The following is a 16,049-nucleotide window of genomic DNA, read 5'->3' on the forward strand; positions in this document are numbered from 1 at the left end:
TAATCTAATCCCCTGATTTTATGAAGAAACTCAGGTAAAGAAATATTAAGTGTCTTGCCTAAGGTTAAACCAGTGCCATGCATCAAAGGTAGGATTGGAAACCAGATTCTCTGACTTCACAGTCAGTTCTCTTTCTATTGAACCACACAGTCTCCATGCCGTAAGGGCTACAGTTCAACAAAACTTCATCATTATGTGGGTCACCTTAGAAATACTCAATCACTGTCAAATCCCCTATCAAGCTAGAAAAATCTTCGAGTACTAGTCTGGTTATAAATTATGAGTCTGCCATGCAAGGTTGAGCCTGGCTTAGCTTGGAGAGACCCATCACTAAAGAGCTGGCTACCAGGTGATTATTTTTTCATCCAGGGAAACTCTAGAAGACCATACTGGACTAATAAACAATAAATCCTAGACTACAAATGTTTGGTGATAATCGTCAGTGGAAGGAGTCCATAACTCATAGTCCCTGATTCAATGCTATTCCCATGACCACATGTGTTGACCTCTAAACCAAAGGGTTCTTAACCTAAGTTTTATGAATTTATTTTTTCAAAATACTTTGATATTTTAAAATTTTCAGTATTTCAATATAATTAGATTCTTTTATAATCCATGCATTTTATTTTATTCATTTAAAAATGTTATTATGAGAAACAGTCCATAGGTTTTGACACACTACCATAGGGATCTATAAAGCCTAAAAGGAGGCTAAGAACTCTCTGCTCTAAGAGAAAAATAGTTCTCATTCCCATAGTCCTTTAAGGTTTACGAAAGTGGCCTGAACTTGTGAATCACAATACTTGAATTCAAATCTCACCTCTGATTCCACTAGCCATATGATCTTTGGCAAGTGGATCCTCATCTGTAAAATTAATGTGTCAAGACTAGATGAGCTACAAGGTCTCTCCTGGCTCTAAAACTATGATCTCACAAACCCTGTAAAGTAGGTGATGAAAGCAATAATATTCCTGTTTTCCAGATGAAGAAACTAGGGCAGAAAACGGTAAAGGGACCTGTTCATAACTCACATTACTAGTAAGAATTAGAGCCTGCACTTAGACTCTGGATCTCCTATATCCAGAACTTTTTTCCCCACTATCTATAAGGGATATGCCAAAGATGGAGGTGGTACCATCAAATTCATGACATAGTGGAAGGAATCCTTGATTTTAAGTCAGAGGACCTGGATTCAAATTCTGACTCTTAACACTAATGAGCTGTCTCGAGCAAGTTACTTAACCTCTCTGGGTCTGTTTCCTCATCTTTAAAATGAAGAATTGGACTAGATAACCTCTGAGATCCCTTCCAATGCTAACTCCATTAACTTAAAATTGATAAACATAAGTTACTCAAGGGCAGGAATTATAATTCCAATTTTTGTTCCTCAGTGCCTGGCACATAGTATAAACACTTGTTGATTAATTGAGTAATCCTATGAAAACTTACCATGATTCCAGAAGGCATTTCAGAGGTAATCAGGTAGCCTGTAAAATATCTACTCCCCATGACTAGCTGCTGCTTTATATTCCCTTGTTGGTTTCTGCCATAAATTCATACTCTTTGGCCTCTGGTTACATGTATTTCTCAGCAGGCAGCTCTGAAAATTATTAACCCCAGCTTTGAAGATGTTTTGTTTTCTATATACAGGGACTATAAAAAATGTATCTTACAACAGCAAAGGTAACACAACCAGAGGCAAGCTGATTTAGGGAGCTATGAACAAAGTCTAATCATTTTTTTAAAGATAAAAACTGGGTGAAAGGGATTATGGGAAGATTGCAGAGTAGGTCAGAAAATTCCAGGCTCCCCAAAATTCCTCCACAACAGATAGAACAAAATGAACATGCAGTGGCACAAATAAAGGGGTAAAGCAGTTGTCCTCCTAAGACAATTTGAGAGGACCTCAGGAAAAACAGGACTTCCGGGGACTAAGGTTTGGCTTTAGTAAAGTACAAACACCTACATATTAACTCCACTGAATCAACATACAAGTCCTGGGGGTGGCTTGTTGCCAAGCAGGCTAGGCTGCAATAACTTTCATCTTAAGGCCCCAGGAACTTTCACTTCAAGAACCTTCACCTCATTAATTTTTAGTGTGGAGATCAGACAGCTGAATACGGAAATATTGAAAGACCCTCTGCTGTCTCTGGGCACCAGTCATAATGGTGTTGACCAGATGTGATCCCAGGCTGTGGCTGTGGGCAAGGAGGAGCAAGCACACACTTGGTGATCTCAGTACCACAGGGAGCAAGAGCATTTTGCAGAAAGTATGGTTGGGTGCCTTAGCTGTGGCTTAGTGGAGGAGAGGAGTACCTGAGATTGGACCCTTGGACAAAATTCAGAAAATAAGAGTAAAGAGGAACTGAGGCCTGAGACACCATTACCCAAAACTCAGGATTAAAACCTGATTATAACAATAAGCTGCTAAAAATAAAACAAAACAAAACAAAAATGAGCAAGCATAGGAGAAAGAATCCAATCATAGATATCTACTATGGTGTAAAAAAATATCTAAGTTCACAGTCAGAGGAAGATAGTGAGGTTAAAAAAAGCCCCTCCTATCCCAAAGAACAACATCACATCATCACAAGCCCAAAAGGATTTATTGGAAAAAATTAGAAAGGACTTCAAAAATCAAGTAAGAGAGTTCTTGGAAGAACTTAAGATTTTAAACATCAAATAAGAGTGATTAAGAGAAAATTGCAGTGGAGGCATTGGGGGGAATGTAATCCAAGAAAATCAAGAACATTATAAAAAGAAAGTCAATAAATTGGGAAAAGACATCCAAAATCTTAAGGAAGAAAATAAGTCCTTAAAAACTAGAGTTGGGCAAGAGCAAGCAAATTATGTTATAAAATACCAAGAAATAATAAAACAAAATTGATAACGGGGGACTTTAGAAATTTAATTAATTTATGGAAACAGCTGACCAGATGACATCCTATATTGTGTCCATTTCTCTGTTCTCCTGGCTTCATGAATGTTTTCTTCCCCACACCTGACTGACAACATTTTTGGTAAGGGAGAGGTCATGAATTCCACAAACCTATGAGCACCAAATACTAAGGCATCTAAATTTTTAAAAGAAAAGTTAAACGAATTACAGTTGGAAATAGATAGTACTATAACAGTGAGGGACTTTAAAATTACCCTCTTAGAGCTACGTAAATCTAACCAAAAAAAAATAAATAAGAAAAAGTCAAGGAACTGAATAAAATTTTAGCTAAGTAGATATGATACATATCAGGAGAAAACTGAATGGTAATAGAAAGGAATACACCTTTTTTCTCAGAGGTTAATGGTACCTTTACAAAGACTGACCATATATTAGGGCATAAAAATTTCATAATTACAAGCTGAAAAGAAAAAAATATTAAAAGCCTCCTTTTAAGATCACAAGGCAACAAAAAATATATATATTTAAAAGGGACCATGGAAACATAGGTTAAAAATTAATTGGAGACTAAACTACCTAATCTTAAAGAAAGAATGGATTAAAGAATAAATTATAGAAACAATCAATAATTTTATTAAGGAGAAAGACAATAATGAGAAAGCATATAAAAACCTATGAGATATAGCAAAAGCAATGACCAGAAGAAATTTAAATGCTCATTTCAATAAAATAGAGAAAGAGCAGACAAATGAATTGGGCATGCAATTTAAAAAATCTAGAAAAAGGACAAACCTAAAAACCCCCAACTAAAAACTAACTTGGAAATCCTAAAAATTAAACATGAAACAAATAAAATTAAGTGAAAAAAAATTAAATTAATAAAAAAATTAGGAGTCGGTTTTATGAAGAAAAAACAATGAAATAAACCACTACTTAATCAATTTTAAAAAGAGAAGAAAACCAAATCACTAGTTTTTAAAAATGAAAAGGATGGATATACCAATGATGAAGATAAAAAAAAAGAATTATAAGGAGTTGTATTGCCTAATTTAACAAATTTAACCGCCAACAAATTTAACAGTTTAAGTGAAATATAAACTATAAATGTAAGCAGAAGAGGAAATGAAGTATCTAAATAGAAGTATTTTAGAAAAGGGAATTGAACAGGCCATAAATGAGCTTCCTAAAAAAATGCACCAGGAACATATGGATTTACAAGTGAATTCTATCAAACATTTAAAGACCAACTAATTTCAATATAAAATAAATTATTTTGACTAATAGGCAAAAAAGGGGTTCTACCAAATTCCTTTTATGAAACAAATATAATACTGATACCTAAACCAGGAAGAGTAAAAGGGGAGAAAGAAAATTATAGACCAATTTCATTAATGAATATGGATATGAAAATTCTAAATCAAATACTAGCTAAAAGATTACAACAATATATTGCAAAGATTATTCAGCATGCCCAAGCAGAATTTATAACAGGAATGCAGAGATTGTTTAATATAAGGAAAATTATTCACGTCATTGTTATCATTGTATTATTAACATGTTATTATGTTAACATATTATTGTGTTATTAACATAATTATTATCAATAATAAAGGAACAAAAATAATATGGTTATATCAATAGATGCAGAAAAAGGTTTTGATGAAGTTCAATAATGATTCCTATTAAAATTCTTTAAAGTGTGGGTATAATGGGCATTTTCCCTTAAACTGATGAAAAGTTATTCATCTAAAACTACCAGCAAGCATTATTTGTAATGGGGATGAATTAGAAGCATTCCAGTAAGACCAGGTATGAAATCAGAATGACCATTATCACCAATATTATTCACTAATGTAGTGGAAATCCTAACAATAGTAATAAAGGAATAGAAGAAATCAGAATAAGAATCAGAAAGAATCACCTTTTGCAGATGATATGATGATATACTTGGAAAATCCTAAAGACTCAACTAGAAAGTTAGTTGAAACAATAAATAATTTTAAAGAAGTATCAGGATATAAAGTAAATATAATATATATGTAAATATATATAAAGTAAATCCATATAAGTCATCAGAATTGCTATATATCACAAACTAAACCCTACAAGAAGAAATAGTAAGAGATGCCCCATTTAAAATGACTCTAGATATTATAAAATACCTGAGAGTCCACCTGCCAAAACAAACCAGAGAACAATAGGGACAAAAGTATAAAAAAAATGATACAAATAAAATCAGATTAAAATAATTAGAGATATATCAATTATCCCTGGGTAGAAAGGGCCAACAGAATAAAAAAAGACAAGTTTACCTAAATTAATTCATATATTCAATAACACCCCAGCTAAATTCCCTCCCAAAAAAATTTATTGAATTAGAAAAAGTAATAACAAAATTTATTTGGAAGAACAAAAGGTCAAGAATATCAAAGGAACTAATGACAAAAATATAAAGAAAGAAATCCTAGATCTTAAGCTGTATTATAAGGCCATGATTATCAACACCATCTGGTACTGGCCCAAAAATAGAAAGGTAGATCAGTAGAACAGAGTAGGCATATAATTTACTGCAGGAAATAAATAAGATAACCTTGTGTTTGGCAAGTATAAAGATGAGTTTGGATATAAGAATTTATTTCATAAAAACTGTTCAGAAAGCTGGAAAGCAGTCTGGCAGAAACTGAGCACAGACCAATATCTTACACTATTTACCAAGATATGGTCAAAATGGACACATGACCTATATATAGAGAGATTTCAAGGAAATGTTAAGAAAAAGGAACATATTACCTATTAGACTAATGGATGGATGAATAATTTATGAAAAAAGCAATGTGAGGTGTAAAATGGATAATTTTGATTACACTAAAGTAAAAAGATTTTGTACAAATAAAACAAATATAATGAAGATCAAAAACTTTGTCAAATCTATAAAAATAGTAGTCATTTCCCAAATGATAAATGATCAAAGGCTATGAACCAGAAATTTTTCAATGAAGAAATCAAAATGATTTATAGTCATATGAAAAAAGCTCTAAATCACTATTGATTAAATAAATGCAAATTAAAATAACCTTGAGATATCATTTTATCCCTACCACATTGACTAAAAAGAGATTGAAGGAGGAAGTGACAAATGTTGGAGGGGATATGGAAAAATTGAGTCACTAATTCACTGTTGGTGGAACTGTGAACTGATCCAATAATTTTGGAATTATACCCAAAGAATTATTAAACTGTCTATACTCTTTGACCCAGCAACGCCACTGTTAGGTCTGTTTCCCAAGATGATTGGGGGCAAAGGAAAAGAGCCTATATATTCTGAAACATTTATAGCAGCTCTCTTTGTGGTGGCAAAGAACTGTAAATTGAAGGGATGCCTGTCAATTGGGCAATGGCTGAACAAGTTCTGGTATATGATCCCCTGATGGAATACTACTGTGCTATAAGAAATGATAAACTTGATGATATTAGAAAACCGTGGATAGATTGGCACAAAATAAATGAAGTGCAAAAGAAGCAGAACCAAGAGAAGGTTGTATATCAGCAACAGGAATATTGTTTTAAGAACAACTTTGAGCAACTAAGTCATTTTGACTATTACAAACATCTAAGTAATACAAAAGACTTATAAAGAAAGATGCTATTGGCATCTAGAGAAAGAACTGGCAAATAGATGTGTAGAACGATTTTATATATACACATACATATACACATACACATACACATGCACATGCACATGCACATACACATACACATGCACATACACAGACATATACATATACATATTTGTGTCTAATGGTAACCATCTCCAGCGTGAGGGTGAGGAAAGAAAAAAAGGAAAAAAATTACATGATAACTTTATTATATATTCAATATATAATATATTAGCTATCCCAAGTACCAAAAAGAGGAAAAACTGGCCTTTGCTGAAACAATTGTGCCCCAGCCTAAGCGGTGGTTTTCAATAAGGGTTCTGCTCCTCACTTGCTGGTATAACTGATGACATCTGTCCTCATCTCTACACAGAGCCCTCCCTTCTCCCTCAGAATAGTGTGCTTGGAGTCATATCCTTAGTTGTAGCTGTTAATTGTCTCATTATTGTAGGATCATAGGATTCAGAGATGGACAAGTGATCAGAGAGTATCTATTCAAACTCTCATATTTTACAGAGCTGGAAACTGAGGCCTGAGTGAGGGAAAGTGGCTATCTGACTGTCCACAATCATGCAGGCAATGAGACACAGGGCTGGGATTCAAACCCAGGGCCCAACTTCAAATCCAGTGCTATTTCCACAATGCCATTCTACAGCCATTTATTGAATTCCTTATTATCTTTTAAGGAGAAACCCAAACATCACCTCTTCCTTGCCTTCCTGCCAAACTTAACAAACAATCTTTCCCCTTGTCTCTCACACAGAGCTTGCCATGTAACTCTCCGATGAATTTAGACAGTAACATAGTGTCAGACCTATCTGTGTTTATATCTTAGATTTTGAGCTCTATGTGGGTAGGGACTATCTTTTATACTCACCCCCACATTCTGCCATATTTCTTAAAACATTTCTGGTCAAACTCGAGAATTCCCTGAAAAACAATTAGAGCAGATTAGACAATGGGAAGGATACAGATTCACTGCACTGGCACCATGAGCATTATATCAAGGGCACCAGAAATGCTTGAGCTGGAGCTGTCATCTGGTCTAACAACCTTGTTACATGGAGGGGGAGAACACTCAAGGAAAAGCATTCTAAGCTCCCTGGGATGTTCATAAATGGCTTCAGTAGGAAATGAGAGAGGCAGTCAAGAACTGCCTTACTCGTTTCTCACCTGGCATAGGATTTGATTTTTAAATTTTTTTTTAAAAAAGTCTTCAATAACAAGTTTTTTTTTTTAAATTTATCTGTCCTCGTCCCATTGAGCAAATTGAAAAAAAAAATTGCCTCAATAAATATCTACATACTTCAGCAAAAGAGATTCCCACATCAGCCATAAAAAAGGATTCAAAAATGAAATGGGCTTAGAGATCATCTAGGCCAGGGGTTCTTAATGTGGGGTACATGAATTTGTTTTAAAAGATATTTGATAATTGCTTTTTAATATAATTGGTTTCCATTCTAATACCATATATTTTATTTTCTGTGTTCAGACACAATATTCTGAGGATGAATCTACAGACTTCACCAGATGGCCAAAGAGGACCATCACACACACACACACACACACACACACACACACACACACACGCACACACACATTAAGAATCCCTGGTTTAAACTAGCCTCTTAATTTTACTGAGGGGGGCAAGCACTCATGTATTTCCGTAGCATTGGTACAGAATACAAATGGCCAGTTTAACCCATAAATGGACACAAGTCAGCAACAGAAAGATCATTAGAGAGATGAGTGCTAAGTCAGTATCTGTGCCCAGCACACAGGGTCCAGAATGTAGCAGGTATATATAGTAGTGAACCGAGGGACAGTCTTGAGTGAGGAAGGCCTGGATTCCAGTCCCACCTCTGACACAAACTGGTTGGGTGGCCCAAGAAAAGTATACTCTTCATCTCAGTGCCCTGGTAAGCTCCCTGAAACTGAATTTGGAGAGTGGATATGGATCTGCATTAATAGAGGGAGTTTCTTCCCAAGGAGCTCCTTATGCCAATAAAATCACAGTTCTGGTCTCCTATTGAAAAATCTAAAAAGCTCAGGGCATAGAGAGTATAACACAGTGTACTAAAAAGCAGGAATTTGGAGGTTCTTTGTTTTGCCTCCGTTTGATAGTGGGAGCTCTGAGATATTATTATCCATGTGGATGACTGAGGAGGAGATGATGAAGATGAAGGAAGAAAGAATGATAGGATCAGATGTTTGGAGCTACAAGGGACCTTAGAGGCCATCAAGTCCAACCTCTCATGTTACAAATGAGGAAAGAGAGGCACAAGGTCACACAAGTATTAAGAGTCTGAGGAGAAATCTGAACCAAGATTTTCAAGCCCAATAATCTCCAATAACTGTCCACATTTATATCTGCTTTAAGTTTTATAGATTTACTTTGCTACTGTAAATTTCACTCCACATTATGGAAAGGTAAAGAGTGAAAAGTATTTTATCATTGCATTTCATAGGTGAACAAAGAGAGAATAAGAGAGGTTCAGTGACTGACTTTTTTTTTGGTCTATTAGTCACATCCAACTCTTCACAACTCCATTTGAAGTTTTCTTGGCAAAGATACTGGAGTGGTTTACCATTTCCTTCCCCAACTCATTTTATAGATGAGAAAACAGAGGCAAACAGGGTTAAATGGTTTAGTCATTCATGGTCACACAGTAAGTATCTGAGGCTGAATTTGAACTCGATTCATCCTGACTCCAGGAGCAGCAGTACTCCATCTATCTGCTATCTGTCTGCCCTTTAGTACTGATTGGCTTAGGGCTAAACAGCCAGTATGAGGCAGAGTCAGGACTCAAACCTAGGGCTTCTGACTCCAATACCACTTCTACCATTATACCATGCTGACTCCAGATAACCAAACGCTAGCTTGGGTGCAAGAAATTAGCCTTCCAACCTTGCCTCTGGTTTGGGTTGGGTTTTTTGTTTGTTTATTTTATTGAGTTTTTGTTTTTTGTTTTGTTTTGGTTTTTTTGTGAGATTCCTGCCTCCCTATCTCCCTGCTGCCAAATCTTCCTTTTCAAGGTTGTACAAAATATAGTGGTGGTTCAGAGATGTAAATAGTAAAGAAATAGCAGAATGGGCCCCACAATCACAACACTGATAAGGAAGAAGTTTCTTCTGTACATTCATACTCACTTTACGATATTCAAGAAATGTCCCAACGAACGGAAGAGGCCTTGGCCCAGGAATGCCGAGCTTCTTAAAAAAGCTATATGGCCAGATTCCATATCTGTGAGGGAAAAAAAGTTAATAAACACAGATAAATAATAATAATGTCTAGTTTGTTATATATTGTTTATGAAATGTCATTAAGTATACTATGTATATATGATATTGCATATAATTTATATAAGATTTCAAAATTTTCAAAGTCCTTTACAAATATTGTCTCATTTAACCTCACAACAGCACTGGTAGATATAGGCCAATGCTATCCTCATTTTACAGTTGAAGAAATTGAGGCAGAGAAAGATTAAGAGTTGTCCAGGGTCATTAGCTTGTAAATATCTAAAGCTGGAATTTAACTCAAATGTTTCTGACTCCAGGGTCAGAACCCTCTCTATCCACTGTGACACCTAGCTGCCTCATCATTAAACAAATTCAATAACCGAATTGTTTTTTCTTTCTGTTTTTTTAAATCTATCATCATCTACATTGTGGAAGTTTGGATTTTTAGTGGAACTATTAGATTGAAGAAAATGTTATTAAATTACAGGCTTTGGAAAAATATTGAGCACAAATAAATGGTCTATATATTTGTGTCAGGGTATAATTTCATTAATGATTGCAACTCAAGTGGGATTAAAACTTCAACAAACTCCCAGGTTGTTTTCTCTCCCTTTTCAAGTCCAGTAGAAGATTTATAGTCTTCTTCTCTACCTCAAACCCTATACCTATATTTAGGGAACTCAATTTACACGTTGATATCTCCTCAAATACATGTTACCCAGTTCAGCAACCTCCTCAAATCTTATGATCTTAGCTTCACTTAGCTCTGCATGGATGTATGGGGATGGTCAGCATTACCCACAAGTACTCCTTTTCTTTTTAAAAAAAATATTTATTTATTTTTAGTTTTTAACATTCACTTCCATAAGATTTTGAGTTTTGAATTTTCTCTCCCACCCTCTCCTCCCCCCACCCCAAGATGGCGTGCAATCTGACATAGGCTCTACTTTTACATTCACATTAAACATATTTTCACATTAGTCATGATGTATAGAAGAGTTAGAAATAATGGGAGGAACCATGAGAAAGAAAAAATAAAACAAAACAACAAAAGAAAAGGAGAGCAAATAGTATGCTTCCATACTCATTCTGACTCCAAAGTTCTTTCTCTGGATACGGATAGCATTTTCCATCATGAGTCTTTTGGAACTAGTTGTCTTAGATCTTTGCATTGCTGAGAAGGGCTAAGTCTGTCAAGGTCACTCATCGCACAGTGTGGCCATTACTATGTACAATGTTCTCCTGGTTCTGCTCATTTCACTCTGCATCAGTTCACGTAAGTCTTTCCAGGTTTTTCTGAAGTCCCCCTGATCATCATTTCTTATAGTCCAATAGTATTCCATTACATTCATATACTACAACTAGTTCAGCCATTCCCCAATTGATGGACATCCCTTCATTTTCCAATTCTTGGCCACCACAAAAAGATCTACTTTAAATATTTTTGTGCATGTGGGTCCTTGTCCCATTTGTATGATCTCTCTGGGATGCAGACCTAGAAGTGGTTTGCTGGGTCAAAAGGTATGCACATTTTTATAGTCATTGGGGCATAGTTCCCAATTGTTCTCCAGAATGATTAGATCAGCTCACAACTCCACCAACCATGTGTCAGTGTTCAAATTTTCCCTCATCTTTTCCAACATTTAGCATTTTCCTGTTTTGTCATGTGAGCCAATCTGATAGGTGCAATGTGATACCACAGAGTTGTTTTAATTTGCATTTCTCCAATCAATAGTGATTTAGAGCATTTTTCCATATGTGTATAAGAAGCTTTTAATTTCTTCATCTGAAAACTGCCTGTTCGTACCCTTTGAGCATTTATCAATTGGGGAATGACTTGTGTTCATATAAATTTGACTCAGTTCTCTGTACTTTTTAGAAATGATGTCTTTATCAACATTGTCTCTACTTTCTAACCTCCCATGCACATCCTGTAGTAATTTGGATTCTGAATCTACTACTACTGAATCTACTACTAAGTCACAAATGATTCCTTTATTGCTAAATCCAGTGGTCTTTTCTCGGTTATCATCCTTCTAGGTTTCTTCAGCATTTTCCAGTTGACCACTCCCTCCTTCTAGACACTCTCCTGCCCAGATTTTCATGAAACTTCCCTGGTCCCTCTCCTGCCAATCTGGCTGATACTTCTCAGTCTCCATTGCAAAATGATCATCCATGTCCCTCTGCTTATAAATGGGTAAAACTCAGATTTTAGTTTGCACTGTCTTCTTTTTTTCTGAATTCTCTCTCTCTCTCTCTCTCTCTCTCTCTCTCTCTCTCTCTCTCTCTCTCTCTTTCTCTCTCTTTCTCTCTTTCTGTTATTTCCTTTTTTAATTAAGATTTTTTATTTTTACTTTACAACACTCAATTCCGCATGATCCTGAGTTCCAGATTTTCTTCCCCTCCTCCCCCCTCCCTCCCCAAGATGGCATGGAATCTGAAATATCTTCTACTTACACCTTCACATTGAACTTATTTACACAATAGTCAAGTTGTAAAGAAGAATTATTGCCAATGGAATGAATCATGAGAAAGAAGAAACAAAACCATAAAAAAGAGAGAGAAAAAATAAACAAAAGAAAAAAAAGGAGAGCAAACAGTTTGCCTCAATCTGCATTCAGTCTCCATAGTTCTTTCTCTGGATGTAAGTATCTCTCTCTCACATAAATCCTTTGGAGTTCTTTGAACCGTGTATTTCTGAGAAGAGCTAGGTCTACCAAGGTTAGTCATCACAGAATCTATGTATCTGTGGTTGTGTATAGTGTTCTCCTAGTTCTGCTCCACTCACTCAGCCTTATATCATGTAGGTTCTCTTGGTTATTTCAACAACTTCCATGATACAGCCATCATCTCTGTGTAGATTACTCCCAATTATACTTATCTAGCTCTCATTTCTCTCAAGACCTCATCTCTCACATGAGCCCTAGACCCATAACTACAGCTGACTGCTGGACATTTCCATAGGCCTATCAATCTAAACATTTGCCAAACTAGTATAGTGGGTGGGGCTGGGGTGGGGAGGGTGATTCAGAAAGTCCTAGGTTTGAATCCTTCCCTAGACACTTATTAGTCTTAAGATCCTCAAGAAGTGACTCAACTTCCTTGGCCCTCAGTTTCCTCATCTCTAAAAAGAGGGGGTTGGTCTAAATGACCTCTAACATCCCTTCTAGCTTTAAATCTATGATTCTATGATCTTTATGCCCAACCTCACCTCCTCCCCTCTTAACTTTCCTTTCTCTGCTGATGGAATCACCATTTTTCCAGTGACCTAAGTTATTAACCTAGTAGTCAGTCCTGACTCTCTCCTCATGCTCTTCAACTTCCCTGTATCCAATCAGCTGCAAAAACATGTCAATTCTATCTTTATAACATCTTTCCTTTGCATCACTTCCTCCTCACCTGCACCATAACAACTCTAGGTCTGTCCTTCTCATTTGGACAACTCTACCAGCCTTCTCATTGATCTCCACTAATAGACCTGGGGAATAGGTACTGAGGAGAATGCACTATCTCTGGAGAAGGAGGATCTGGGCTCAAATGCCAGCTCTAGTACTTACTGCCTGTGTGACCTTAGGCAAATTACTGGATCTCTCTGTACTGCAGTTTCCTTACCTATAAAACAAGCTTCCTTTCAAGTAGGTTTGGTTCATTTTTCTCCTTGTATTCCTAGACCTGGCACAGTGCCTGGCACATAGCAGGTGCTTAATTGATCAATTCTGAAAACTCCTTCAGCTCTATATTTATGAATTATGGAAGAATAGGTAGAAAGGGAGAAAGAGAAAATTCCAAGCACTGGGAACGGTGTTAGAAAAGGTAGATACAGATACTGGGCACATTTAAGAACAAAAGGCAGTATGAAATAAGGCTAGAAAGGTAGGGTGATCAATGCCAGGTTGTGGAGGGCCTTGAATACTAAGCAAAGGAGTTTGAACTTATTCCAGAAGTAGTAGGGAGCCAATGAATATTTTTTCAGGAGGAGTGCCATAACCAACTTATGTATAAGGAAGACTTTTCTGGAAGAAATATGTCATCCTCCCCACTAAGAAACATTGAAGATAGACAGTTCACAAGTCCTACATGCTAAGGGTCCTTAAAGATCAGTTTTTAGGTGGTGGCGCTAGCATGGTTCAGTAGAGAAAGCACCAATTCTAGAACTAGAGGAGATGGATTCAAATCCAGCCTCTTGCCACTTATCACTTATCTGACCTTGGGTAAGCCTTTAACCTTTCTGGCTTCAGTTTCCTCAGCGATAAAAAGAGAGCCAGACTAGACAACCGAAGGTCCCTTCCATCTCTAATACAAGAAGAGGGCACTGGACTTGGAGACAAAGAATATATGGCTTCATATCTGACCTTAAGGCACTTATAAGCTGTGTGGTCCAGGGCAAGTCCTTGCACTTCTCTGGTCCTGTTTCCTCCCTGGTTAAAATGAGGGAGTTGGACTAGATAACTGAAGGTCCCTTCCATCTCTAGTATAAGAACAGGACACTGGATTTGGAGGCAAGAATACATGGGTTCATATGTGATGTTGCCATGGACAAGTCTCTTAACCTCTCTGGGCTTCAGTTTTCTCATCTGTAAAATGAGGGATTTGGAATCTATGACCCTTCCAGATCTAAATCTATGATGCCATGGTGTAAGAAGAGGAAAGAGAAAATTCATGCTTGTTATGATGTAAATTCTCCTATCTCTGTACATCCTCATTCCTCTCTGTGAGAGAGAATTGGAGCTTGTCTTCCTCTCTTTCTTTCTTTTCTACCCTCCATCTCTTCCTTCTTCCAAAATACTTCTCTCCTTGCCAAGGGATAATTCTCCAAACGAGTGCTAATCCTTGGGAGAGGCAGGAATCCTGATCCATTCAGAGCACAATGTGCTCTCTCTCACAAGACAACAAATTCCCAAGCTAGGAATGGCTGCATTTTGTCACTTTCTTAACCTAAACCCAAACCCTGGAACGGAAATAAAGGGAGACTAGACTTACAATATCAGCAGAGTGCCACAAGCCAATAGTAAAGTCCAGGTTTCCACGGATAGGCTGGTAAGGAAAGCCATCCCTCTGATTAGTGACCCAGGCTCAGAGGCTTCTGCTGTTGCTGGGGAAGGAAGGCAGGCGTAATCTAGAAATACTTCTCTATGGGTGCATCTGGTTTCCGCTGCTGGTCACATGGTGGCATCCCTGATGTTTCCTGCATCTGTTTGTTGATTTCTCACAGCCTTTGCCTCCAAAAGGAAAGACAAGATAGCTTTCCTGTCTCAACCCAGGGCTGGTAGATTTAGCAATGGAAGTGACTTCAGAGGTCAGTTTCAGGTTATTGATCAGCAACAAGCCTAGGTCAGGCGACTTGTCCAAAGTTACAGGGATAGAAAGCAGGAAAGGTAGAATTTCAGTCCCTGGTCCTCTCACTCCAAATCCCGGACTCTTTCTACTGCATCCTAAAACTTTAGCTTGTTTTCCTTTGGAAGCCCTACCTTAACTCCAGTAACCCTGGAATTCCCCTTGCCTTGCCTTTCAGAAGATGTAGAACCAGTTCTCTTAAACCCTCTCCACCCTCTACACTGTCCCTAGAATGTCTGTCTGCTTCTGAAATTACTGACCAGACCAGCCTGCAGAGGACCTCAAGGACCTCAGGGCCAGTCAGTGGGGTTTCCAAATGTAGCCCACAGAGCTAGAACAGTAAGTACCTTGGAAGACACAAGGTGGTGACTACTGCTAGCAAAATATGGTCTCTGGGTTTTGAGGTTAGTCAACCAGGAGCCAAAGGTTGAAAAGAAAGGCTGAGTGTGTGTATATTCACTCTTTTTATTTTTGCAAAAATGCAAAATTTTAAATAGAGATGCCAATTTTTAAAGTGAAGACTTAATAGTAATACTTACAGTTGTAGTCACCAAACGCATCTGACAGACTGGCTGTGACATAAGGAAGGGTGTTTTGTTTGGTTTTTTTTTTTTTCATGCAGAACATTTCTGTGCTAGCCATGTCATAGAACAAAACAGAAAACAAAAAACCTAGAAAGGTAAAGAAAATGTAAAAGTGTGCTTCAGTCTGCATTTCAAGTTCATTAGTTCTCTCTTTGAAAGTAGATAAAATTTTTCTTCATGTATCCTTTGTAATTGTCTTGGATCATGCCTTGATCAGAGTAGTTAAGTCTTTCATAGTTTATTATCCTTACAATATTGTGTTTGCCATGTACAATGTTATCTTGGTTTTGTTCACTTCACTCAGCGTCAGTTCATATAAGGCTTAACAACAAG

At 36.9% G+C, this 16,049-nt stretch overlaps 1 protein-coding gene across 1 annotated transcript in view; it reads right to left on the minus strand.

Annotated features, from left to right (window-relative positions):
• The window catches only part of LOC118841312 (cytochrome P450 3A24-like), a 55,218-nt gene extending 40,229 nt beyond the window's left edge, over positions 1 to 14,989 (minus strand). Inside the window, exons 1-3 of the mRNA XM_036748685.1 lie at positions 14,925 to 14,989; positions 9,706 to 9,799; positions 7,433 to 7,485 (exon numbers count right to left, since the gene is read on the minus strand). Coding sequence (XP_036604580.1) covers positions 7,433 to 7,485; positions 9,706 to 9,799; positions 14,925 to 14,989 — 212 coding nt within the window. The remainder of the gene's footprint in view (positions 1 to 7,432; positions 7,486 to 9,705; positions 9,800 to 14,924) is intronic.
• Positions 14,990 to 16,049: the final 1,060 nt, after the last annotated feature.

This window comes from Trichosurus vulpecula, chromosome 1 (assembly GCF_011100635.1).
Source record: "Trichosurus vulpecula isolate mTriVul1 chromosome 1, mTriVul1.pri, whole genome shotgun sequence".
Taxonomy (NCBI): Eukaryota; Metazoa; Chordata; class Mammalia; order Diprotodontia; family Phalangeridae; genus Trichosurus; species Trichosurus vulpecula.